Source organism: Salmo salar, chromosome 10 (assembly GCF_965601325.2).
Source record: "Salmo salar chromosome 10, fSalSal1, whole genome shotgun sequence".
In the NCBI taxonomy this organism is placed as follows: domain Eukaryota; kingdom Metazoa; phylum Chordata; class Actinopteri; order Salmoniformes; family Salmonidae; genus Salmo; species Salmo salar.
In genome coordinates, this window is record NC_138300.1 from 77,666,055 (window position 1) to 77,692,979 (window position 26,925).

General features: G+C 44.8%; 1 protein-coding gene across 1 annotated transcript in view; it reads right to left on the reverse strand.

Moving 5' to 3' along the window:
• The window catches only part of LOC106561041 (cadherin EGF LAG seven-pass G-type receptor 1), an 87,012-nt gene that overhangs the window by 29,668 nt on the left and 30,419 nt on the right, over positions 1-26,925 (reverse strand). Inside the window, exons 2-3 of the mRNA XM_014124611.3 lie at positions 3,569-4,240; positions 187-409 (exon numbers count right to left, since the gene is read on the reverse strand). Of these exons, the coding sequence (XP_013980086.2) occupies positions 187-409; positions 3,569-4,240 (895 nt within the window). The remainder of the gene's footprint in view (positions 1-186; positions 410-3,568; positions 4,241-26,925) is intronic.

Sequence of the window (26,925 nt, forward strand, 5' to 3'; positions counted from 1 at the left end):
TGTATCCAGACATGGCGTTAGATGTGTATCATTTGGGTGTGGATAGATGGCTTAATACTATGTCAAAACAAAAACTCCAGGTGTTCGTGAGAGAACCAGAGGAAGACACAAATGTACACCCACCAGAAAAAGTCACGCGTACACACGTTATTATACAGACGTTATAAGATACATAGGTGTACTCACATGAAGGACACTGTGAAGTGGAACCTCTGTCGTAGCCCTCTGAACGTGATGAAGGACAGGCCGGGGAAGCTGCGGGTGCTCATTTCACAGTAAGGCTTCTGGTACTCCCCCGGGGGGCACTGGCACACGAACCCCCCCACCAGGAGATCCACACACCTGGCCCCATTCTGACACACCCCCGGGATGCATCGGCCAGAACGGGAGTTCACCTCACAATGCTCACCTGTAGGAAGGGAAGAACAGTACAGGTGGGCAGAAATATCTGCTGGGTATATCCTCTAGAGAGGAAAAAACTGTCTGGAGAAAGGCAAAAGTTTGGGTAGGTGTGAAAGCAGTTACACCTGTTCTCCTTTAAATCGTCCATTCAGGCTTTTATGTTATGAAGTGTCCAGGACGAAGCCCCCCAAATATGTTTTTTGTGAACAAGCTGAAACCAGGCAGGTTCACAAGGGACACAATCCCTTTCACAAGTTCAAATCCATTACCACAAAACCTACAAGCTAGTCGGCATGGATAGAGAGAGGGCAGCGGAGGCTCAACCCCCCTTCACAAGCATGTCAAAACACATTGTAACAGCTATGCTCTGTGACCCACACTGACAATGCCTCTTCACTGGAACCAAACGGCATGTGGCATAATGACAACAGCACAATGGAGTGTCTTTGGCCAAGCAGCAGGCCACCTCGGTGGTCTGTAAGACACCTGTCACGACCCACCAGCCATCCACCCTGATACAGTCCTGTCTCGTTAACTAGACCTGAGATGTGTGCTGGTGATGACAGCTTTCAAATGGACGCTGATGTCAGTAGTGATGTTAACTCAGGGGTGCTTTCCCTAACAGCTTGGGGTGACCATTAAGGGTCACATACTGAGCAGAAAGAAAGCTGTCAATTAAAAAATAAGGAAAGGATGATGTATGGTTACATAATGTATTGCATGATCAGGCTTTTATATTGAAGAGACAGAGAAGATAGACAGGAAGACTAGAGAAATGTCTGTGGAAAGTGTGGTGGGATTATATCACCCTTTAAGAACCAAAATACATATTATGAAAGAGAACACGGAGGAGTCAAGAGATGATTTTCCCACTGGTCAAAAGGAATGTGCCACGATCATATCTATATCCAGCTCATAGTGTGGGGTATTGTGTGTCGCAAATGACACTGACAAGATTTGGATAAAGAGAACACCTATGATTTACAGCGCAAGGAATTCCAGCGGGTAATGACCCAACTGCAAGACAGATAATCTCCGGTTTGGAGGGAATTACGAGGGATCTTTTTCCCGAAAGTGTGAGAAACCTGAGACCAGCACTGTCAGGTCAACCATCATCACCTCCATTATGACTTGAGACTACCTGGAGCTGGTCAAGAGCCTTCAAAGCATAGACCACTAGAGTTTGATTAACAAGTAATAGTCTCTCTGCAGAATCAGGGTTTTGGCTGTGGGCCATGTCTTTAATATAGTGGGAATATTTAGCCCTATAGGGTCTGTGAAAGCAGATGAAAGGTACTGATGGGGGTAGGCACATTTCTATCTCATGGAGCTGGTTGAGAGAATGCCAAGAGAATGCAAATCTTTCATCAAGGCAAAGGGTGGCTACTTTGAAGAATCTCAAATATAATATACAGTTGAAGTTGGAAGTATACATAAACTTAGGTTGGAGTCATTAAAACTCATTTTTCAACCACTCCACAAATTTCTTGTTAACAAACTATAGTTTTGGCAAGTCGGTTAGGACATCTACTTTGTGCATGACACAAGTCATTTTTCCAACAATTGTTTACAAACAGATTATTTCACTTATAACTCACTGTATCAGAACTCCAGCAGGTCAGAAGTTTACATACACTAAGTTGACTGTGCCTTTAAACAGCTTGGAAAATTCCAGAAAATGATGTCATGGCTTTAGAATCTTCTGATAGGCTAATTGACACCATTTGAGTCAATTGGAGGTGTACCTGTGGATGTATTTCGAGGCCTACCTTCAAACTCAGTGACTCTTTGCTTGACATCATGGGAAAATCAAAAGAAATCAGCCAAGATCTCATAATTGAAATTGTAGACCTCCACAAGTCTGGCTCATCCTCGGGAGCAATTTCAAAATGCCTGAAGGTTCCACGTTCATCTGTACAAACAATACTACGCAAGTATAAACATCATGGGACCACGCAGCCGTCATACTGCTCAGGAAGGAGACGAGTTCTGTCTCCTAGAGATGAATGTACTTTAGTGCGAAAAGTGCAAATCAATCCCAGAACAACAGCAAAGGACCTTGTGAAGATTCTGGAGGAAACAGGTACAAAAGTATCTATATCCAAAGTAAAACGAGTCCTATATCGACATAACCTGAAAGGCCACACAGCAAGGAAGAGCCACTGCTCCAAAACCGCCATAAAAAGCCAGACTATGGTTTGCAACTGCACATGGGGACAAAGATCATACTTTTTGGAGAAATGTCCTCTGGCCTGATGAAACAAAAATAGAACTGTTTGGCCATAATGACCATCGTTATGTTTGGAGGAAAAAGGGGGATGCTTGCAAGCCAAAGAACACCATCCCAACCGTGAAGCACGGGGGTGGCAGCATCATGTTGTGGGGGTGCTTTGCTGCAGGAGGGACTGGTGCACTTCACAAAATAGATGGCATCATGAGGTAGGAAAATTATGTGGATTTATTGAAGCAACATCTCAAGACATCAGTCAGGAAGTTAAAGCTTGGTCGCAAATGGGTCTTCCAAATGAAAAATGACCCCAAGCATACTTCCAAAGTTGTGGCAAAACAGCTTAAGGACAACAAAGTCAAGGTATTGGAGTGGCATCACAAAGCCCTGACCTCAATCCTATAGAAAATTTGTTGGCAGAACTGAAAAAGTTTGTACGTGCAAGGAGGCCTACAAACCTGACTCAGTTACACCAGCTCTGTCAGGAGGAATGGGCCAAAATTCACCCAACTTATTGTGGAAAGCTTGTGGAAGGCTACCCGAAATGGTTGACCCAAATTACACAATTTAAAGGCAATGCCACCAAATACTAATTCAGTGTATGTAAACTTCTGACCCACTGGGAATGTGATGAAAGAAATAAAAGCTGAAATAAATCATTCTCTCTACTATTATTCTGACATTTCACATTCTTAAAATAAAGTGGTGATCCTAACTGACCTAAGACAGGGAATGTTTACTTGGGTTAAATGTCAGGAATTGTGAAAAACTGAGTTTAAATGTATTTGCCTAAGGTGTATGTAAACCTCTGACTTCAACTGTAAGTACTAATGACATGGAGAAAGAAAAAAGTTGAAGAAAGAGTAAAAAATAGAAGATTGAGAATTGCGTGAAAGAAAGAGTCAAGTAAGATACCAAAAAATTTGTATTAACACTCACCTGTGAAGTCCTCCGGACACTCGCAAGTGTACCCGCCTTCCCTGCTCCGGCACTTGCCGTTGTTCTGGCAGGGCCCTGAGTAGCACAGGTCAATCTCCGTCTCACAGTAGTCCCCAGTGAAGCCTGCTGGGCATCGGCAACGCAGCCCTGTCACCGGTTCGATTGGCCTGAATAGCACCGTATCCGAGGACACGAAGGGTGCCGAGCTGTCGAACCTCAGCACTGACACACACTTCATGTAGTTCTCACAGGGCTCACGGAGGCAGATGTTATCGTCGAAGGGCAGCACACGCTGGCTGGACACCAGGGTGAGCAGAGTCCGGTTCAGGTAAATCTGCTCTTGCAGGGCTTCTGAGGGGAAAAATCTTCCAGGGGGGATGATGCCCCCGGACCCCCCAAGTTCGTTTCCCCCAGAAGGGCGCAGGGCAGAGAAGGTGACGTTGAGGATGCTCCCCTGGACGTGCGTGTCGTTCTGGATGTTGAAGATGAAGACACCGGTGCGGCTGGTGGATAGGACGGCCGCCACGCCCTCCATGAAGTGGGAGAGGAGCGGGGACAGGAAGCGCTCCTGGGACATGTTCTCCAGACGCACTGTGATGCTGTTGGTTAGCATCTCATCAGTGATGATGGTGACGCGCAGGGTGCAGAGGGCCATGACGCGATGGACACCGTCTGGAATCAGAGACAAACAGGGTCAACCAGGGTCATAGAATAACACTTGCAAGATGCATTGGATACAAAGGTCATGTCAGTCAACATTTTAAAGGGAAAGGGGGATATCTAGTCAGTTGTCTAACTGAATGCCTTCAACTGAAATGTGTCTTCCGCATTTAACCCAACCTCTGAATCAGAGAGGTCCGGGGGGCTGCCTTAATAGACATCCACGTCTTGGAGGGATTCAACCCAGCAACCTTTCAGTTACTGGCCCAATGCTCTAACCACTAGAAACATACCCAATTAACCTCATTTGAAACAAAGCACTGCTTTTAACTTCTGCTGGTTTCTTCCACTTTAAAGTAAGGCTGTGGCGGTGAATACGGAGTGTTCACCCCCGTCCGCCCCTCCGGAAACCTCTTTCTCAATGCTAAGGATCAAACCAAATCAAATGTTATTTGTCACGTACGCTGAATACAACTTGTCGTGAAATGCTTACTTACAAGCCCTTAATAACCAATAATGCAGTAAAAAACATAGAGATAAGAAAATATTTACTAAAATAAACTAGAGTAAAAATTGTAAAAGTAAAAAAGTAACACAATAAAATAACAATAATGAGGCTATATACACGGGGTACCGGTACCAAGTCAATGTGCGGCGGTACCGGTTGGTCGAGGTAATTTGTGCATGTAGGTAGGGGTAAAGTGACTATGCATAGATAATAAAAAAAGAGGAGCAGCAGTGTAAAACCAAAAGGGGGGGGGGGTCAATGCAAATAGTCCGGGTGGACATTTGATTAATTGTTCAGCAGTCTTATGGCTTGGGTATAGAAGCTGTTAAAGAGCCTTTTGGAGCTAGACTAGGCGCGCTTGTACCGCTTGCTGTGCGGTAGCAGAGAGAACAGTCTATGATGGTGACTGGAGTCCTTAACAATTTTTGGGGCCTTCCTCTGACACAGCCTAGTATATAGGTCCTGAATGTCAGGACGCTTAGCCCCAGTGATGTACTGGGCTGTACGCACTACCCGCTGTAGCACCTTTTTTATTTATTTTATTTATTTTTATTTATTTCACCTTTATTTAACCAGGTAGGCAAGTTGAGAACAAGTTCTCATTTACAATTGCGACCTGGCCAAGATAAAGCAAAGCAGTTCGACAACATACAAAAACACAGAGTTACACATGGAGTAAAACAACATACAATCAATGATGCAGTAGAAGAAAAAAAATAAGACTATATACAATGTGAGCAAATGATGTGAGATAAGGGAGGTAAAGGCAAAAAAATGCCATGGTGGCAAAGTAAATAAAGTATAGCAAGAAAAACACTGGAATGGTAGATTTGTAGTTTGAAGAAAGTTCAAAGATAAAATATAAATAATATGGTGCAAAGGAGCAAAATAAATAAAATAAATAAATACAGTAGGGGAAGAGGTAGTAGTTTGGGCTAAATTATAGATGGGCTATGTACAGGTGCAGTGATCTGTGAGCTGCTCTGACAGCTGGTGCTTAAAGCTAGTGAGGGAGATAAGTGTTTCAGAGATTTTTGTAGTTCGTTCCAGTCATTGGCAGCAGAGAACTGGAAGGAGAGACGACCAAAGGAGGAGTTGGCTTTAGGGGTGACCAGAGAGATATACCTGCTGGAGCGCGTGCTACAGGTGGGTGCTGCTATGGTGACCAGTGAGCGGAGATAAGGGGGGACTTTACCTAGCAGGGTCATGTAGATGACCTGGAGCCAATGTGTTTGGCGACGATTATGAAGCGAAGGCCAGCCAACGAGAGCGTACAGGTCGCAGTGGTGGGTAGTATATGGGGCTTTGGTGACAAAACGGATGGCACTGTGATAGACTGCATCCAGCTTGTTGAGTAGGGTATTGAAAGCTATTTTGTAAATGACATCGCCGAAGTCGAGGATTGGTAGGATGGTCAGTTTTACGAGGGTATGTTTGGCAGCATGAGTGAAGGATGCTTTGTTGCGAAATAGGAAGCCAATTCGAGATTTCACTTTGGATTGGAGATGATTGATGTGAGTCTGGAAGGAGAGTTTACAGTCTAACCAGACACCTAGGTATTTGTAGTTGTCCACAAATTCTAAGTTAGAACCGTCCAGAGAAGTGATGCTGGACAGGCGGGCAGGTGCAGGCAGCGATCGGTTGAAGAGCATGCATTTAGTTTTACTTGTGTTTAGGAGCAGTTGGAGACCACGGAAGGAGAGTTGAATGGCATTGAAGCTCGTCTGGAGGGTTGTTAACACACTGTCCAAAGAAGGGCCAGAAGTGTACAGAATGGTGTCGTCTGCGTAGAGGTGGATCAGAGATTCACCAGCAGCAAGAGCGACATCATTTATGTATACAGAGAAAAGAGTTGGCCCAAGAATTGAACCCAGTGGTACCCCCATAGAGACTGCCAGAGGTCCAGACAGTAGGCCCTCCGATTTGACACACTGAACTCTGTCAGAGAAGTAGTTGGTGAACCAGGCGACGCAATCGTTTGAGAAACCAAGGCTACTGAGTCTGCCGATGAGGATGTGGTGATTAACAGAGTCAAAAGCTTTGGCCAGGTCAATGAATACGGCAGCACAGTATTGTTTCTTATCGATGGCGGTTACGATGTCGTAAAGGACCTTGAGCGTGGCTGAGGTGCACCCATGACCAGCTCTGAAACCAGATTGCATAGCGGAGAGGGTGCGGTGGGATTCGAAATGGTCGGTAATCTGTTTGTTGACTTGGCTTTCGAAGACCTTAGAAAGGCAGGGTAGGATGGATATAGGTCTGTAGCAATTTGGGTCAAGAGTGTCACCTCCTTTGAAGAGGGGGATGACAGCAGCTGCTTTCCAATCTATGGGAATCTCAGACGACACGAAAGAGAGGTTGAACAGGCTAGTAATAGGGGTTGCAATAATTTCGGCAGATAATTTTAGAAAGAAAGGGTCCAGATTGTCAAGCCCAGCTGATTTGTAGGGGTCCAGATTTTGCAGCTCTTTCAGAACATCAGCTGAATGGATTTGGGAGAAGGAGAAATGGGGGAGGCTTGGGCGAGTAGCTGTGGGGGGTGCAGTGCTGTTGAATGCAGTAGGGGTAGTTAGGTGGAAAGCATGGCCAGCCGTAGAAAAATGCTTATTGAAATTCTCAATTATAGTGGGCTTATCGGTGGTGACAGAGTTTCCTATCCTCAGTGCAGTGGGCAGTTGGGAGGAGGTGTTCTTATTCTCCATGGACTTTACAATGTCCCAGAACTTTTTAGAGTTGGAGTTGCACGAAGCGAATTTCTGTTTGAAAAAGCTAGCCTTGGCGTTTCTAACTGCCTGTGTGTATTGGTTTCTAACTTCCCTAAAAAGTTGCATATCGCGGGGGCAGTTCGATGCTAATGCAGAACGCCACAGGATATTTTTGTGTTGGTTAAGGGCAGTCAGGTCTGGGGAGAACCAAGGGCTATATCTGTTCCTGGTTCTAAATTTCTTGAAAGGGGTATGCTTATTTAAGATGGAGAGGAAGGCATTTAAAAAAAATAACCAGGCATCCTCGACTGACGGGATGAGGTCAATATCCTTCCAGGATACCAGGGCCAGGTCGATTAGAAAGGCTTGCTCGTTGAAATGTTTCAGGGAGCGTTTGACAGTGATGAGTGGAGGTCGTTTGACCGCTGACCCATTACGGGTGCAGGCAATGAGGCAGTGATCGCTGAGATCTTGGTTGAAAACAGCAGAGGTGTATTTAGAGGGCACGTTGGTTAGGATGATATCTATGAGGGTGCCAGTGTTTGCGGCTTTGGGGTTGTACCTGGTGGGTTCATTAATAATTTGTGTGAGATTGAGGGCATCAAGCTTGGATTGTAGGATAGCTGGGGTGTTAAGCATGTCCCAGTTTAGGTCACCTAGTAGCACGAGCTCTGAAGATAGATGGGGGGCAATCAGTTCACATATGGTGTCCAGAGCACAAATAGGGGCCGAGGGGGGTCTATAGCAGGCGGCAACGGTGAGAGACTTGTTTTTGGAGAGGTGGATTTTTAAAAGTAGAAGTTCAAATTGTTTGGGTACAGACCTGGATAGCAGGACAGAACTCTGCAGGCTATCTCTGCAGTAGATTGCAACACCGCCCCCTTTGGTCGTTCTATCTTGTCTGAAAACGTTGTAGTTAGGGATGAAGATTTCAGAGTTTTTGGTGGACTTCCTAAGCCAAGATTCAGACACAGCTAGGACATCCGGGTTAGCAGAGTGTGCTAAAGCAGTGAATAAAACAAACTTAGGGAGGAGGCTTCTAATGTTAACATGCATGAAACCAAGGTTATTACGGTTACAGAAGTCATCAAAAGAGAGCGCCTGGGGAGTAGGAGTGGAGCCAGGCACTGCAGGGCCTGGATTCACCTCTACATCCCCAGAGGAGCAGAGAAGAATAAGTATGAGGGTACGGCTAAAAGCTATAAGAATTGGTCGTCTGTGACGTCCAGAATAGAGAGAAAAAGGAGCAGGTTTCTGGGGGCGATAAAATAGCTTCAAGGTATAATGTACAGACAAAGGTATGGTGGGATGTGAGTACAGAGGAGGTAAACCTAGGCATTTAGTGATTATGAGAGAGATATTGTCTCTAGAAACATCATTGAAACCAGAAGATGTCATAGCATGTGTGGGTGGAGGAACTGAGAGGTTGGATAAGGTATAATGAGCAGGGCTAGAGGCTCTACAGTGAAATAAGCCAATAAACACTAACCAGAACAGCAATGGAGAAGGCATATTGACATTAAGGAGAGGCATGCTTAGCCGAGTGATCAAAGGGTCCAGTGAGATTCAGACAGCTAGCCGGGCCATAGGTAGCAAGCTGGTGGAAGATGGGAGGGAGGTCTGTTTTTAGCCACCTCGTGCGTTTCCGTCTGTGGGTTAGTGGGGTTCCGGGTGGAAGGGGGGACCTGTCCAAGTTGGCAAAATAGTTAGTTATAGTGGCCCAAGAAAAGTGTCCGATAGACCTATTCAGATCGCAGCCGAAAAGACAGCTAACGATTAGCGGGCCGCAGATGGGCGATCAGGTTACGTCGCGACGGAGGGGCCAGTTGGATAACTCCCTCGGGCAGATAACGTCGGTGGTCCAGTCGTGAAGACCCGATGGGGCTCCGCATCGGCAGTAAAACGGGTCAGGATAGGTGAGTTGTAGCCCAGGAGACACTTCAGCTGGCTAGCTCAGGAATAGCCCAGGAGTGGCTGACGGAACTCTTCAGCTGGCTAGCTGGCTAGCTCCGTAATAATGTGTGTTAATTCCGTGACCGACGTTGCCAATAGTCACTCAGGTAGCAGCTAGTTAGCTGCAAGATCCAGGTGTAAATGTCCAGAGCATGCGGTGGAAATCGGGGAAAGGAGAGAGAATAGGTCCGGTATACTCTGGTCTGAGTCGCGCTGTACAAAAACTGGCGATAGCTTTTTGAGCTAATGGATAGCTGAGGACAGCTAACCGTGGCTAGCTGAACTTCAACGTTAGCCAGTGAAAATGGCTAACCTCTTGCTAGCTTCTGTTGTGGAATTCAGATGAGGTAAATAATACTTTCTTTTTTAAATTGGTGAGGCGGGTTGCAGGAGAGTGCTTTGAGGTTGAGTTTTTAGAATAAAAAAAAATATATATATATATAAAAAAATATATATATAAAAAGATAAGTGAAGAAAAAATATGTAAATATATATATACACGGGACACGACAAGAGGAGGGTAGAGGACGTCTGAACTGCTACGCCATCTTGGAAAAAGTACGGTCAGATGCCGAGCAGTTGCCATACCAGGTGGTGATGCAACCAGTCAGGATGCTCTCGATGGTGCAGTTGTAGAACCTTTTGAGGATTTAGGGACCATGCCAAATCTTTTCAGTCTCCTGAGGGGGAAAAGCATTGTTGTACCCTCTTCACGACTTTCTTGGTGTGTTTGGACTATGATCGTTTGTTGGTGATGTGGACACCAAGGAACCTGAAACTCTCGACCCGCTCCACTGCAGCCCCATCGATGTGAATTGGGTCATGTTCGGCCCTCCTTTTCCTGTAGTCCACGATCATCTCATTTGTCTTGCTCACGTTGAGGGAGAGGTTGTTGTCCTGGTACCCCACTGCCAGGTCTCTGACCTCCTCCCTTTAGGCTGTCTCATCATTGACGGTGATCAGACCTACCATAAACTTAATTATGGTGTTGGAATCATTCTTGGCCACGCAGTCGTCGGGGAGAACACGAGGGGACTAAGCATGCAGCCCTGAGGGGCCCCCGTGCTGGGGATCAGTGTGTTATTGTCTACCCTTACCACCTCGGGGCGTCCCGTCAGGAAGTGCAGGATCCAGTTGCAGTGGGAGGTGTTTAGTCCCAGGTCCTTAGCTTAGTGATGAGCTTTGTGGGCACTATGGTGTTGAACGCTGAGCTGTAGTCAATGAACTGCATTCTCACATAGGTCTTCCTTTTGTCCAGGTGAGGAAGGGCAGTGTGGAGTGCGATTGAGATTGCATCATCTGTGAGTCTGTTTCCGTGACGATTGTGGTGATGTGAGCCACGACCAGCCTTTCAAAGCACTTCATGGCTACCGGCGTGAGTGCTACTGGGTGGTGGTCATTTAGGTAGGTTACCTTCGCTTTCTTGGGCACATGGATTATGGTGGTCTGCTTGAAACATGTTTGTAATACAGACTTGGTCAGGGAGAGTTTGAAAATGACATTGAAGACACTTACCAGTTGGACCGCGCATGCTCTGAGTACATGTCCTGCTAATCCGTCTGTCCCTGCGGTCCTGTGAATGTTGACCTGTTTAAAGGTCTTGCTCTCATCGGCTACCGAGAGCGTGATCACACAGTCGTCCAGACAGCTGGTGCTCTCATGCATGCTTCAGTGTTGCTTGCCTAAAGGCAAGTATAAAAGGCATTTAACCCTTCTGGTAGGCTCCCGTCACTGGGAAGCTCGTGGCTGGGTTTCCCTTTGTAGTCCGTAATAGTTTGCAAGGTCTAACACATCCGACGAGTGTCAGAGCTAGTGTAGTAGGATTCAATCTTAGTCCTGTATTGACGCTTTGCCTGTGGTTTGTCTGAGAGCATAGCTGGATTTCTTATAAGCCTCCGGATTAGTGTCCCCCTCCTTGAAAGCTGCAGCTATAGCCTTTAGCTCAGAGCAGATGTTGCCTGTAATCCATGGCTTCTGGTTGGGATATGTTCATACGGTCACTGTGGGGACAATGTCATCAATGCACTTACTGATGAAGCCGGTGACTGAGATGATATACTCCTCAATGCCATTGGATGAATCCCGGGAACATATTCCAGTCTGTGCTATCAAAACAGTCCTGTAGCGTAGCATCCGCGACATCTGACCACTTCCTTATTGAGCGAGTCACTGGTACTTCCTGCTTTAGTTTTTGCTTGTAAGCAGGAATTAGGAGGATAGAATTATGGTCAGATTTTGCAAATGGAGGGTGAGGGAGAGCTTTGTACGCGTCTCTGTGTGTAGAGTATACAGTAGGTGGTCTAGTGTTTTTCCCTCTGGATGCACGTGACATGCTACTAGAAATGAGGTAAAACATATTTAAGTTTGCCTGCATTAAAGTCCCCGGCTACTAGGAGCACCGCTCTGGATGAGCATATTCTTGTTTGCTTATGGCCTTATACAGCTCGTTGAGTGAGGTCTTAGTGCCAGCGTCGGTTTGTGGTGGTAATTAGACGGCTACAAAAAATATAGATGAAAACTCTTGGGAGATGTGGTCTACAGCGTATTATGAAGAACTCTACCTCAGGTGAGAAATACAGTGGCTTGCAAAAGTATTCACCCCCCTTGGCATTTTTCCTATTTTGTTGCCTTACAACCTTGAATTAAAATAGATTTTTAGGGGGTTTGTATCATTTCATTTACATAACATGCCTACCACTTTGAAGATATTTTTATTGTGAAGAAGAACAAGAAATAAGACAAAAAAACGGAAAACTTGAGCGTGCATAACTATTCACCCCCCCAAAATTATTAAGTCATACCACAGATTCTCAATTGGATTGAGATCTGGGCTTTGACGAGGCCATTCCAAGACATTTAAATGTTTCCCCTTAAACCACTCGAGTGTTGCTTTAGCAGTATGCTTACTGTCATTGTCCTGCTGGAAGGTGAACCTCCATCCCAGTCTCAAATCTCTGGAAGACTGAAACAGGTTTCCCTCAAGGATTTCCCTGTATTTACTGCCATCCATTTTTCTTCAATTCTGACCAGTTTCCAGTCCCTGCTGATGAAAAACATCCCCACAGCATGACGCTGCCACCACCATGCTTCACTGTGGGGATGTTGTTCTCGGGGTGATGAGAGGTGTTGAGTTTGCGCCAGACATAGCGTTTTCCTTGATGGCCAAAAAGCTAAATTTTAGTCTCATCTGACCAGAGTACCTTCTTCCATATGTTTGGGGAGTCTCCCACATGCCCTTTGGCGCACACCAAACGCGTTTGCTTATCTTTGGTCTCTTTGTTGCCACTCAGATTAATACCCTCCTTGGTTGGTCCGCTAGTTTTGTGGGCTGCCCTCTCTTGGCTGGTTTGTGGTAGTGCCATATTCTTTCCATTTTTTAATAATGGATTTAATGGTGCTCCGTGGGATGTTCAAAGTTTCTGATATTTTTTTTTAACCCGACCCTGATCTGTACTTCTCCACAACTTTGTCCCTGACCTGTTTGGAGAGCTCCTTGGTCTTCATGGTGCCGCTTGCTTGGTGGCACCCCTTGCTTAATGGTGTTGCAGACTCTGGGGCCTTTCAGAACAGGTATATATATACACTGCTAAAAAAAATAAAGGGAACACTTAAACAACAACAACGTAACTCCAAGTCAATCACACTTCTGTGAAATCAAACTGTCCACTTAGGAAGCAACACTGATTGACAATAAATTTCACATGCTGTTGTGCAAATGGAATAGACAACAGGTGGAAATTATAGGCAATTAGCAAGACACCCCCAATAAAGGAGTGGTTCTGCAGGTGGTGACCACAGACCACTTCTCAGTTCCTATGCTTCCTGGCTGATGTTTTGGTCACTTTTGAATGCTGGCGGTTCTTTCACTCTAGTGGTAGCATGAGATGGAGTCTACAACCCACACAAGTGGCTCAGGTAGTGCAGCTCATCCAGGATGGCACATCAATGTGAGCTGTGGCAAGAAGGTTTGCTGTGTCTGTCAGCGTAGTGTCCAGAGCATGGAGGCGCTACCAGGAGACAGGCCAGTACATCAGGAGACGTGGAGGAGGCCGTAGGAGGGCAACAACCCAGCAGCAGGACCGCTACCTCCGCCTTTGTGCAAGGAGGAGCAGGAGGAGCACTGCCAGAGCCCTGCAAAATGACCTCCAGCAGGCCACAAATGTGCATGTGTCTGCTCAAACGGTCAGAAACAGACTCCATGAGGGTGGTATGAGGGCCCGACATCCACAGGTGGGGGTTGTGCTTACAGCCCAACACCGTGCAGGACGTTTGGCATTTGCCAGAGAACACCAAGATTGGCAAATTCGCCACTGGCGCCCTGTGCCCTTCACAGATGAAAGCAGGTTCACACTGAGCACATTTGACAGACGTGACAGAGTCTGGAGACGCTGTGGAGAACGTTCTGCTGCCTGCAACATCCTCCAGCATGACCGGTTTGGCGGTGGGTCAGTCATGGTGTGGGGTGGCATTTCTTTGGGGGGCCGCACAGCCCTCCATGTGCTCACCAGAGGTAGCCTGACTGCCATTAGGTACCGAGATGAGATCCTCAGACCCCTTGTGAGACCATATGCTGATGCGGTTAGCCCTGGGTTCCTCCTAATGCAAAACAATGCTAGACCTCATGTGGCTGGAGTGTGTCAGCAGTTTCTGCAAGAGGAAGGCATTGATGCTATGGACTGGCCCGCCCGTTCCCCAGACCTGAATCCAATTGAGCACATCTGGGACATCATGTCTCGCTCCATCCACCAACGCCACGTTGCACCACAGACTGTCCAGGAGTTGGCGGATGCTTTAGTCCAGGTCTGGGAGGAGATCCCTCAGGAGACCATCCGCCACCTCATCAGGAGCATGCCCAGGCGTTGTAGGGAGGTCATACAGGCACGTGGAGGCCACACACACTACTGAGCCTCATTTTGACTTGGATCAGCCTGTAGTGTGGTTTTCCACTTTAATTTTGAGTGTGACTCCAAATCCAGACCTCCATGGGTTGATAAATTGGATTTCCATTGATTATTTTTGTGTGATTTTGTTGTCAGCACATTCAACTATGTAAAGAAAAAAGTATTTAATAAGATTATTTCATTCATTCAGATCTAGGATGTGTTATTATAGTGTTCCCTTTATTTTTTTTGAGCAGTGTATATATATATATATACACAGTGGGGCAAAAGAGTATTTAGTCAGCCACCAATTGTGCAAGTTCTCCCACTTAAAAAGATGAGAGAGGCCTGTAATTTTCATCATAGGTACACGTCAACTATGACAGACAAAAGGAGGGAAAAAAATCCAGAAAATCACATTGTAGGATTTTTTATGAATTTATTTGCAAATTATGGTGGAAAATAAGTATTTGGTCACCTACAAACAAGCAAGATTTCTGGCTCTCACAGACCTGTAACTTCTTCTTTAAGAGGCTCCTCTGTCCTCCACTTGTTACCTGTATTAATGGCACCTGTTTGAACTTGTTATCAGTATAAAAGACACCTGTCCACAACCTCAAACAGTCACACTCCAAACTCCACTATGGCCAAGACCAAAGAGCTGTCAAAGGACACTAGAAACAAAATTGTAGACCTGCACCAGGCTGGGAAGACTGAATCTGCAATAGGTAAGCAGCTTGGTTTGAAGAAATCAACTGTGGGAGCAATTATTAGGAAATGGAAGACATACAAGACCACTGATAATCTCCCTCGATCTGGGGCTCCACGCAAGATCTCACCCCGTGGGGTCAAAATGATCACAAGAACGGTGAGCAAAAATCCCAGAACCACACGGGGGGACCTAGTGAATGACCTGCAGAGAGCTGGGACCAAAGTAACAAAGCCTACCATCAGTAACACGCTACGCCGCCAGGGACTCAAATCCTGCAGTGCCAGACGTGTCCCCCTGCTTAAGCCAGTACATGTCCAGGCCCATCTGAAGTTTGCTAGAGAGCATTTGGATGATCCAGAAGAGGATTGGGAGAATGTCATATGGTTAGATGAAACCAAAATAGAAATGTTTGGTAAAAACTCAACTCGTCGTGTTTGGAGGACAAAGAATGCTGAGTTGCATCCAAAGAACACCATACCTACTGTGAAGCATGGGGGTGGAAACATCATGCTTTGGGGCTGTTTTTCTGCAAAGGGACCAGGACGACTGATCCATGTAAAGGTAAGAATGAATGGGTCCATGTATCGTGAGATTTTGAGTGAAAACCTCCTTCCATCAGCAAGGGCATTGAAGATGAAACGTGGCTGGGTCTTTCAGCATGACAATGATCCCAAACACACCGCCCGGGCAAGGAAGGAGTGGCTTCGTAACAAGCATTTCAAGGTCCTGGAGTGACCTAGCCAGTCTCCAGATCTTAACCCCATAGAAAATCTTTGGTGGGAGTTGAAAGTCCGTGTTGCCCAGCGACAGCCCCAAAACATCACTGCTCTAGAGGAGATCTGCATGGAGGAATGGGCCAAAATACCGGCAACAGTGTGTGAAAACCTTGTGAAGACTTACAGAAAACGTTTGACCTGTGTCATTGCCAACAAAGGGTATATAACAAAGTATTGAGATAAACTTTTGTTATTGACCAAATACTTATTTTCCACCATAATTTGCAAATAAATTCATTAAAAATCCTATAATGTGATTTTCTGGATTTTTTTTCTCATTTTGTCTGTCATAGTTGAAGTGTACCTGTGATGAAAATTACAGGCCTCTCTCATCTTTTGAAGTGGGAAAACTTGCACAATTGGTGGCTGACTAAATACTTTTTTGCCCCACTGTATATATATATACTGAGATCATGTGACACATAGATTGCACACAGTTGGACTTTATTTAACTCATTATGTGACTTCTGAAGGTAATTGGTTGCACCAGATATATTTAGGGGCTTCATAGCAAAGGGGTGAATACATATGCACACACCACTTTTCCGTTTTTTTCATTTCGCTTCACCAATTTAGACTATTTTGTGTATGTCCATTACATGAAGAAAAAAAATCTATTTAAATTACAGGTTGTAATGCAACAAAATAGGAAAAAACACCAAGGGGTTTGAATACTTTTGCAAGGCACTGTACCTTGAGACTACCTTAATATAAGACATCGCACACCAGCTGTTATTGACAAAAAGACACACCCCCCCACCCCTCGTCTTACCGGACATCGCTGTTCTGTCCTGCTGATGGACGGAAAACCTGTCGTTCAGCCACAACTCGGTGAAACATAAGATATTACAGTGTTTTATGTCCCATTTTGTTGGATAGTCTCGAACGGAGCTCATCCACTTTATTCTCCAGTGATTAGACGTTGGCTAATAGAACGGATGGTAGAGGTGGGGTACCCAGTCATCGACGAATTCTCACAAGGCACCCTGATCTCCGTCGCCTGTATTTTCTTATTTTCTTCATGCGAATGACACGGATTTGGGCCTAGTCTGGAAGCAACATTATATCCTTCGCGCCCAACTCATTAAAGAAAAAATCTTTGTCTAGTTTGATGTGAGTAATCGCTATTCTGATATCCAGAAGCTCTTTTCGGTCATAAGAGAGCTGCTGCTCACACTCCCTCTCCCTTCATGTTTCTCTTTTTACTCACCACGATAATGTAGCCTATGTCTCAGCCTCATATTTCTCATCACAAACTTCTCTGTCTGTTGTAATGGATTTTGCAGTTGCACAAGCAGGATGCGGTCCCTACACATTGTATTAGAACAATCTGCATTTTGTGTGATGATGTAGGCTAATCTTTATACTTGCTGCCATATCATAGCCACTAGCTACAGTTCCTGAAAAAAGAACACTACTACTTTGCCTGTCTGCCTCCTGCTTAGCCAATGTTTGCAATGATGATGAAGACATTTCATTAAATTGCTAATTAGACTGCGTGTCTGTGTCTTGCTTTTGTTTGACATGCTGCCTAAATAGCTGCATACTAACTCCCCACTCAAGTTTTGCATTGGGGCGGAAAACAATCTGCGTTTTCAACAACATAACTAAACTGCTAGTTTGCTTCTTAATGATCATGCAAGTACTGCACGAGTATGCTACCTAGCTGTTCCACCTCTGGGCAGCCGAACGTCTAGGGTGTCGAGCGTTTATCTGGACTAGAGCTCTGCTACTCGACCCGAGCCCAACGGGCCCCGACATTATACATGGGGTTAGGGCATGTTAGGGCATGTTTTTTCATCAATAACTAGGGTACGGGTAGGGCTCGGGTATCACTAAATTGACCACTAACATTTTGAAGTTGTGCCATTTGCTCGTTCTTTGCTGCACAGTACAGTCATATCTGATTAAGATTATAACATGGTATCAGAAGTGCTTCAACCTCGTCAAGTACAAGACAGGAGAGATTATTTCACAGAAAATAATAATGTTCATTGAGTTTAGAGTGACAAAAAAGTAGCTAACAGCTAACTGCTCTCTCATGTCTTGTCATTGAGCAAAGTCGCCAAAGCGGAGCTGTTGCTATGGATACTCACAGACCCAGAGCTGCCATTAGCAGATTGCATGCAGACCGAGCAGAGAGCAGGGAGAGAGTGACAGACAGAGTGGAGAAGCTAATAGATTTACTTTATCTCTTAATTTATTTCTGATTTCGGGTTTCTAGCAGTGGAGGGACATAAATTTGGTAGGGCCTGAACTTCGAGGCCATGGGTAGGGCTCGGGTTTAAAATTCATGCTCGTGCAGGACTCAAATCTGGACTGGTAACCAGAGTCTGACAATGGGCAAGTTTGCTTTGCTTCGCAACCCCTGAAAAAAGAACACAAAATCGTGCTTATGCTTAATAGCCTACTCTTCTGCAATAATTTGAACATGAAGCTTGTACACGACACCTGACAAAGGCGTTCATCGCTGATCAAGGAGGGGGAAGCGGCAGAGGAGCACTGAGCAGCAGCTACATTGGAGTGAGCTCAGCTATGTATACAAATATGGAAGGAGGGGGAAGCGATTGCGGAGTTGGCTGCAGCTACGTAAAAAAAATCTTGCACATGCGCAGAAGCTCCTGTATCTTTAGCTATGGAAAAATATTACTAGCTTATATAATGAGATTCCTACCGACTGTGACCAATGCCCCATCAACATAAAACTGAGGTTCAGTTAAACTTGTTGCGTAATGGAACATTTGTGAAGCCTGATAATCCATATACAGTACCTTCGGAAAGTATTCAGACCCTTTGAATTTTTCCACATTTTGTTACGTTATTACGTGCAGCCTTATTTTCTAAAATGTATTACATAGTTTTCCCCCCTCATCAATCTACACACAATACCCCATAATGACAAAGCAAAAACAGGTTTAAAATAAATACACAATTACATAAGTATTCAGACCCTTTACTCAGTACTTTGTTGAAGCACCTTTGGCAGCAATTACAGCCTTGAGTCTTCTTGGGTATGATGCTACAAGCTTGGCACACCTGTATTTGGGGAGTTTCTCCCATTCTTCTCTGCAGATCCTCTCAAGCTCTGTCAGGTTGGATGGGGAGCGTCGCTGCACAGGTATTTTCACGTCTCTCCAGAGATGGTCGATCGGGTTCAAGTCCACGCTCTGCCTGGGCCACTCAAGGACATTCAGAGACTTGTCCCGAAGCCATCTTTTATTATGCTAATTTGATTTCCACGAGGGCGCGGACATCGCCTTTATTAAACTGCAATATCTTGACAAACAGTGTTCGACTGGCGCTTAATACTGAAAACATTGTCTCACTCTAATACAGAGAGTTTGGGGATTTAGGATATAGCAAAGTAGTTGGAAGCACTGTCAAGTCCACTGTTGTGGCACTTTAACAATACAGCGCATTAATAAATGACATGGTGTTGTGTTCTTTGTCAGAGTATCTGACTGACAGATGGTATGTCTAGATATACCATAGCCCTATTGTTAAGAGATAAAGGACTATTCCTAAAACCAGTGCGTTGAAGAGGGTCAAGACAATTCTTTCCTTTGTTTGGTATGCTCTTTTCTCTCTCCCTTGATGGCGCTACCCATTTGGCCCCTCTATCATGTGAATGCAGTGTGTTATAATTACCAAACAAAGAGGACAAGGTTTACACTCTGTTACACTGTCCTCTCACATACTGTCAACTCAGCCAGACACACAGGGGAAGACACAACAGCCTCCCACTCCTCCTCACACACACGCACGCACGCACACACACACACGTTCTCATTAATATATTCACACATAATTGATATGCACATACATGCATGTATAAAATATGTACACACACACATACACGCACACACACGCACACACACAAAGAGCGAGAAAGATCTCAAGTAGCAGCTGGTTATACAAAGACAGCAGGATGCCAAGACGCACAGAAAGGATTGTAGACAAAAGAGAGATTTCTAGTGCTTATGGCCTTGATATGCATCACATAATTACAATGAATGTGTCTGTGTACATTAAGTATCTCACATCTGGGAAATGCTTCCTCAGTCCAAATCAATTGTTGTTCCTACCCCACCTAACCACTTAAAAATAAATGCTAAAGCAGGGAACAGGGTGCAGACTACTTACCAAATGTACAGCGGCTGTGTTTCAAACATATAAAAGACACCCCCTGTTCCACTTACTCTCGCCTTATGCCCTTGGGGGAATCCCCGAAGCCATCTTTGCCGTCGGTCCAAACAATTAGCCAAGCAAGGGAAGTTGGCAACGTAAGCCCCTCAGCACTCATTTGTGATCGAGTTTGCGAGTGTACAATTCTGTTCACTCTGGGGCCTGAAACGCCCCATAATTCAATTCAAGATGACTGTACATCCGCAAAGTAAATTCAGCCAAAACTTAAAACCAACATCAATATGGAGAAGTCAACATACAAGTGTAAGTAAAATAAGTAAAATCGAATATAAATAAGTTAGAAATTGTGCTACTAGTGCACATGACGGCACAAACCTAATCGTAAAAGTAATCATGTTTTTGTTTGGTTAGCTTTTGGAAACATTAGCTTGCGCATACAACTTTCCCTGACATCACACTTATATATTGTAATTTTTGATATACCTGATATCGCCGGACGGCTAGCATTTAATGTCTGCGGATGCATTGTCTTCTAGCCAAGATATGAAATGCAATCATAATTGACTGACACAACCGTGGGACGAACGAGTGGCAAAATTGCGGGCAAGGGCGGTCCATTTAAAATTCAATCATTCTTCCCTCGCCCATTGCCCTGCATCATACGTCATACGTCATCAGAAGTGTCCGCTTAATTTGAGGGCTGAGGGGAGAGGGTGTGACTTTTACGTGTTTGGAATGCAGCCCCTTTCTTGCCTTTAGCAAGTTGTTGGTTGTGTACCTCCCGGTTTGTCTTCAGTCACACACAGTGGCTTCAAACTTCTGTTGTGATTATAGTTCAAGATTATTTAAGTTAAACTGAATAGTCTGGTCTGCGAGAACTAATTAGTGGGAAGCAGTGGTGCAGGCTCTAGAATTAAACGTTTACACAGACTGCGTTTTGGTAACAAATAGTGCATTTAGATCTCAGTCTGACACAATAAATCCAAGTCATGAATTCAGAGAGCGGCTCTGCTTGGCAGCCGATGAGAAAGAGCACCTCTATGGCTGTGTTTGCCAACTCTAGCGACAGGCATATCAGTGCTCGACAGACACACACCAGGGTGTCCTGTTTGCCTTGGCATGAGAGTATCAGCACGTAATCTCCTCGATAACAAGACCATTCTCTCAAATAAAACGCTGAAAAAGCTAATTGGTAGTTATCAAATGCAGTAATTAACCCCCTATAGTCGATTGATGCACCGGTGCATCAATCTAAGTAACATAATAAAAAAATCCCCATCAAAATCCATCAATTTGCTCCCGAGTGGCGTAGCGGTTTAAGGCACTGGATCTCAGTGCTAGAGGCGTCACTACAGACACCCTGGTTCGTATCCAGGCTGTATCACATGGGAGTCCCATAGGGCAGCGCACAATTGGCCCAGCGTTGTCCGGGTTTGGCCTGTGTAGGCCGTCATTGTAAATAAGAATGTGTTCTTAACGGACTTGCCTAGTTAAATAAAGGTAAATAAATGTAAACCCACTGTGGAAAGGGGAGATTCTCACGAACCTAATGGTGCTCTCCCCACAAGTGTCATGGGACTCATCTGAAGGTAACTGGTACCGGCTTAAAATAATTAATGGAAGGATGAAGGTAGTTTTGTGTCTACACAAACAAGGGGTTAAATACTGTATGTGTAATTTTTTTTTTTTATATATACAGCTCCTGAGTGGCACAGCAGTCTAAAACACTGCATCTCAGTGCTAGAGGAGTCACTACGGACACCCTGGTTTGAATCCAGGCGGTATGACAACCGGGCCATGATTGGGAGTCCCATAGGGCGGCGCACAATTGGCCCAGTGTATGGAATCATGTAGTAACCAAAAAAAGTGTTAAACAAATCAAAATGTATTTAAGATTCTTCAAAGTAGCCACCCTTTGTCTTGATGACAGCTTTGTACATTCAATGTGTAATCTCTGGGCTATAGTAGTAAAGGCCAAATTCAATATTTTATCAAATATTTTTTTTAATATTTTGTTTGATACCCAACTGCTTAGACTTTTAAGAATCAAGCCCTTTGAAATGGAATTCTGGAAATTAGTGTCTTGGAGGTTAAGCTGATAAAGAAATACATTGATCAATTGATGCCCGATATTTTCATTTACCAAGCTAGGATTGAAACAGATTGTGTGTCATCATACTCCCATGGTCAAGGTGATATGTGTGTGGGATTGAGAGACTACTATGCGCTATGGAATGGGGAGTGACAGAGAGAGTTCCACAGGCAGGGGGAACACTGCCATTAGCTCTTCTCTGACAAGACATCCTCCCTCCTTACAATAGGGTTATTCCTTGTGAACATGGAATTTAGCACACAGAAATGTCCTTTGGAAGAAGGTGATTCTGCTTCCAATGACAAACATCAGACCCAACAGAATTTGAGTCACCAACACAAATCAATTACTCTTCAATGGTACAGGGATCTTTGGATGTATTTGACATTCTATTTGCTTTTTTGTCATCAAGCCTGTCTTTACAACAGCCAGAGACAGTTCAATATTTTTCAAATACAACAACCTGATAATTTGGCACGTTTTTCTCAGGGTCTAAAAACTAAATTAAGAGACACTCAACTCCATTACTCCCCTTCACAGGCTTAGACATTGCATTTAGGCAGATGGGAAGCGGTCCTAAGTGTCCATGCCATCTTTTAGCGATGAAAGGAAGAATAGGGCCACTGTTATTGCCAGGCAGGGCACTGTTACACCAAAATAACAAGCTATTGCACAGAGGGGCTAACAACAATATTTAATTACTCTTGGGAGACTTGAGGCTAGCTACTTCATTTAGCTTTTAGCTGTGGTCTGTCATGCTGGCAAGACGGTGGATATAAATAATACGGTGATAAATCAAAGACCTCTTTCAGCTTAATAGATTGTCTCTGCATTGGACCCTTCTGCATCTTAATTGGAGATAATCAAATTATATCTATTCACTTCCCATCATAACAGAGTCAATGTTCCACACTGTCTCCCATTGCGGTCAATCGCTCTTTTTGAAGAAAGATGATGTCCACTGGATCAGTAGCACAACATACTAGATGCTCTACCTCCCCCAAAAAGCCATTAGCAACAGCATTTCTGGTGGCTGACCCAAATAATCTCTTGCTGCTTGGAGCAAGAGATTTTGTGTCACCGCACAAAGAGCACTGGGAAGCTAGAGGACTCCTGATATCTCCAGGAGTGATGAGTATAATTTGTGTCTTTATTTATTGTTGTCTAGTACTGTTTTTTTTGCTAGCTAGGGCCATCTACTTTAAGTGCTGCCTGTCTTCCCAGTAGTCTACTCGGTGTGTGAACTGCTGACTGCTCAGAATTTGCAGATAATTGTTGACTCATCAATTAGGATTAAGGTGCAGGGCAATTTGTGACTATTGTTATTTTGGTAATCAGTGGCTGTATTGGAGGGGGAGTGGTTTCTCCTCTCCTAGGTAATCAGCAATTAGTATCAGCTGCTCTTCACCTTTGCAAGGCAATTAGCAATTAGTATTAGCACTTCAGCCTCCCCTGTTTTCTCAGCAACGGTCTTGTCGCTGACGCGAATAATTCTTTGAGTTATTCGAGGAAGGTAAAAGAGGAAGGCTCCACACCACTCTCTCACTTTAGTATCTTACCTAATTATTTTCAGATGATCTCATGTTCCTCTTTTGTAGCTTTGGCAACTATGTGTGTGTTTTCTATACCTGTTCACTCCTCTCCCTGTAGGTTTTACAGACACTCCCCATCCCTTGGCTGCAAGCCTTCTAATTTAGTGTACCCTGCGCACACAACCCATGTGTAATTCCTGTCTCTGGCAGCATTCAGAACTGCCTATGCTGCCCCTTGACTTTTTGGCCCTGACGGAGACCCAGAGAACACTGCTACTCCAGTGGCTCTCTCTTCATCTGACTACGTTTTCTCTCAAATTCCGAGAGCATCTGATCGTCGCGGTGGTGGCACAGGGCTACTCATTTCTCCTAAGTGGAGATTCTCTTTTCTCCCTCCCCTCTCTTACCGGTCCATCTCACTTAATTCCATGCTGTCACTGTCACTTGTCCACTCAAGCTTAACGTTGTTGTCATCTATCGCCCACCAGGTGTCCTTAGAGAGTTCCCTCAATGAGCTCAACAGCTTGATAAGCTCATTTCTTGGTGACTTCAATTTCCCAACATCTGCCTTGGATTAATTTCTATCCAGGTAGGCAGGTAGCCTAGCGATTAATAGTGTTGGGCCAGTAACCGAAAGGATGCTGGTTTGAATCCTCGAGCCGGCAAGGTGAAAAAATCTCCCGTGAGCAAGGCAGTTAACCCTCAACAACAATTGCTCCCCCTGTGCACTGATGACATGGTAGTTGATTAAGGCAGCACCCCACATCTCTCTGATTCAGAGGGGTTGAGTTAAATGCAGAAGACACATTTTGGTTGAATGCATTCAGTTGTGCAACTGACTAGGTATCGCCTTGCCTCTTTTGACCTCACAATTTCCTAGTCCCCTCTAGGCCTGGGCGATATGGACAAAATATCATATATTTTTCCCATTTGACAGTATTTTATGTTTTTGAATACTAAATGTTCTAAATATGCTTTTTGAGTATCTCATGACCCTAGGGTGGCAACACATAAATTATAAGTGATTTCAATGGGGCTTTCTCCTTTTTATACTTTTCAAATCTGCATTTATCAATTTCTGCATTTCCTGCACTTTTATTATCATTTCCACACTGTGCCACGCAGCATGGGGGAAAACAAATCTAGGCCTAGTTAATTGGTGAATTGTTGGAATCACGGAAATATAATGATTATTCTAATTCTATAGTTGGAATGTAGTGGGATGCACCTTGAATAGATTGTTGTTTGGCATGACAACGAGTGAATAAGCCAGTGAGATATTATTGACAGTGTAGGAACCAAAGTGTTGGTCAGTGTTTCCTGGTGACCCTAATTAGATGCTACATTACATGTTTTCTTACTTCATGTAGCTAGCTAACCAACATATTCATGCTTCACCTATTATTTTCTGATTAGATACCATTGCACAAAAATGCTTAATCTAGGCCTATACCAGCACTGGTACCTGACAGTATTAGCTAACTAGATAAGTTTGTTCTGAGTACATTTAGAAAGCTAGCAAGTGATTAATATTAGCGGTTAACACATTGCTTTTGCAACACCTTGCTGAGAAAATAAACTAGCAAACAGTAGCTTGCAGACAGTAAGATACACAAACTATGTGTAATTATAGAACGCTTGTGGAAAGCAGCATGTCACCAACAATGTTGCATCCATCTGACCATGCAGAGTGAACAGCAAGAAAGTGCTTGTGACTCCATGGTCGAGCAACTGCTCTCTCCTTGAGTGACGGGGCAGGGCTTGGTTTGGTTAGCGGCAGAAGGAAAGGTAGAGAGGAGACTCAAGTAGCAAACAGAGTAAACTATAAAAACTGACATTATACACGCCGGAGTTGCGTATCACATTTAACAAACCAAACATTGAAATACCGTTATAGTCGGTCAAGTAAAAACTCAAACTGGTCCTTGCATCAATACCGGTATATACTGTAGTAAAATACAAGGCAGGCAATATGTTTATTTAGAGACCTGGAGGGGGGTTGCAGTGAGATTAGTAGGCAAACAGCCTCTAGTAAAGATGAGGTCAAACTAAGGGCTCCCGAGTGACGCAGCGGTCTAAGCCACTGCATCTCAGTGCTAGAGGTGTCACTACAGACCCTGGTTCGATCCCAGGCTAGAGGTATCACATCTCAGTGCTAGAGTGCTAGAGGTATCACAACCGGCTGTGATTGGGAGTCCTATAGGGCGGTGCACAATTGATCCGGTGTCGCCCGGGTTTGGCCGGGGTAGGCCGTCATTGTAAATAAGAATTTGTTCTTAACTGACTTTCCTAGTTAAATAAATAAATAAATAATTATCCTCTCTGCAGACAACTTTGTTAACCACTTTGAAAAAAAGTTTGAAGACATCCGCTCTTCCTTCACTCAGCCTATTGAGTCCACTGGTCCCACTCACACAGAACTACCCTAGGCCTTGACATCTCTCTCCAGATGAAATCCTGCGACTAGTGAGGTCCGGAGATTGGCCCACCTGCTTGCTCGACCACCTTCTCCAGACCATCTATGAAGATCTTCTCTCATTCCTCATTTCCCTGATCAACTCATCCCTGACCATTAGCTGCGTCCCCTCTGACTTCAGAATGGCCCAAGTCGCTCCCCTCTTCAAGAAACCAACTTTCGACTCCTCTGACATCAAAAACTGCAGACCAGTATACCTTCTTTATTTTCTTTCCAAGACACTTGAGTGTGCTGTCTCTGACCAACTCTCTCGCTACCTCTCGCTACCTCTCAGAACAATCTTCTTGACCCTAACCACTCCATGACTCTGTGTCATGGAGGCTCTCCGCACTGCCAAAGCTAAGCTCTATTCTCTGTTTTCATCCTCCTAGATCTATCCGCTGCCTTTGACACCAAGAACCATAAGATCCTCCTCTCCAACCTCTCAGGGCTGGTCGTCTCAGGCTCTGCACATTCTTGGATTACATCCTACCTGGCAGGCCGCTTCTACATGGAGAGGATCTGCGTCTGCACCACATACTCTCACTACTGGTGTCCCCCAGGGTTTGGTTCTAGGCCCTCTCCTCTTCTCTCTATACACCAAGTCACTCGGCTCCGTCATATCCTCACATGGCTTCTCCTATCATTGCTATGCGGATGACACTGAACTACTTTTCTCATCCCTCCCTTCTGACACAGCTTGGATGTCATCCCACCACCTCAAGCTCAACCTCGACAAGATGGAGCTACTCCTCCAAGACCTCTTCATCACGGTTGACAACTCCACGACGTCCCCTTCCCAGACTGCAAAGAACCTTGGCGTGACCCTGGACAACACCATGTCGTTCTCTGTAAATATAAAAGCAGTGACTCGCTCTTACAACATCTGTAGAGTATGACCCTACCTCACACAGGAAGCAGCGCAGGTCCTAATCCAG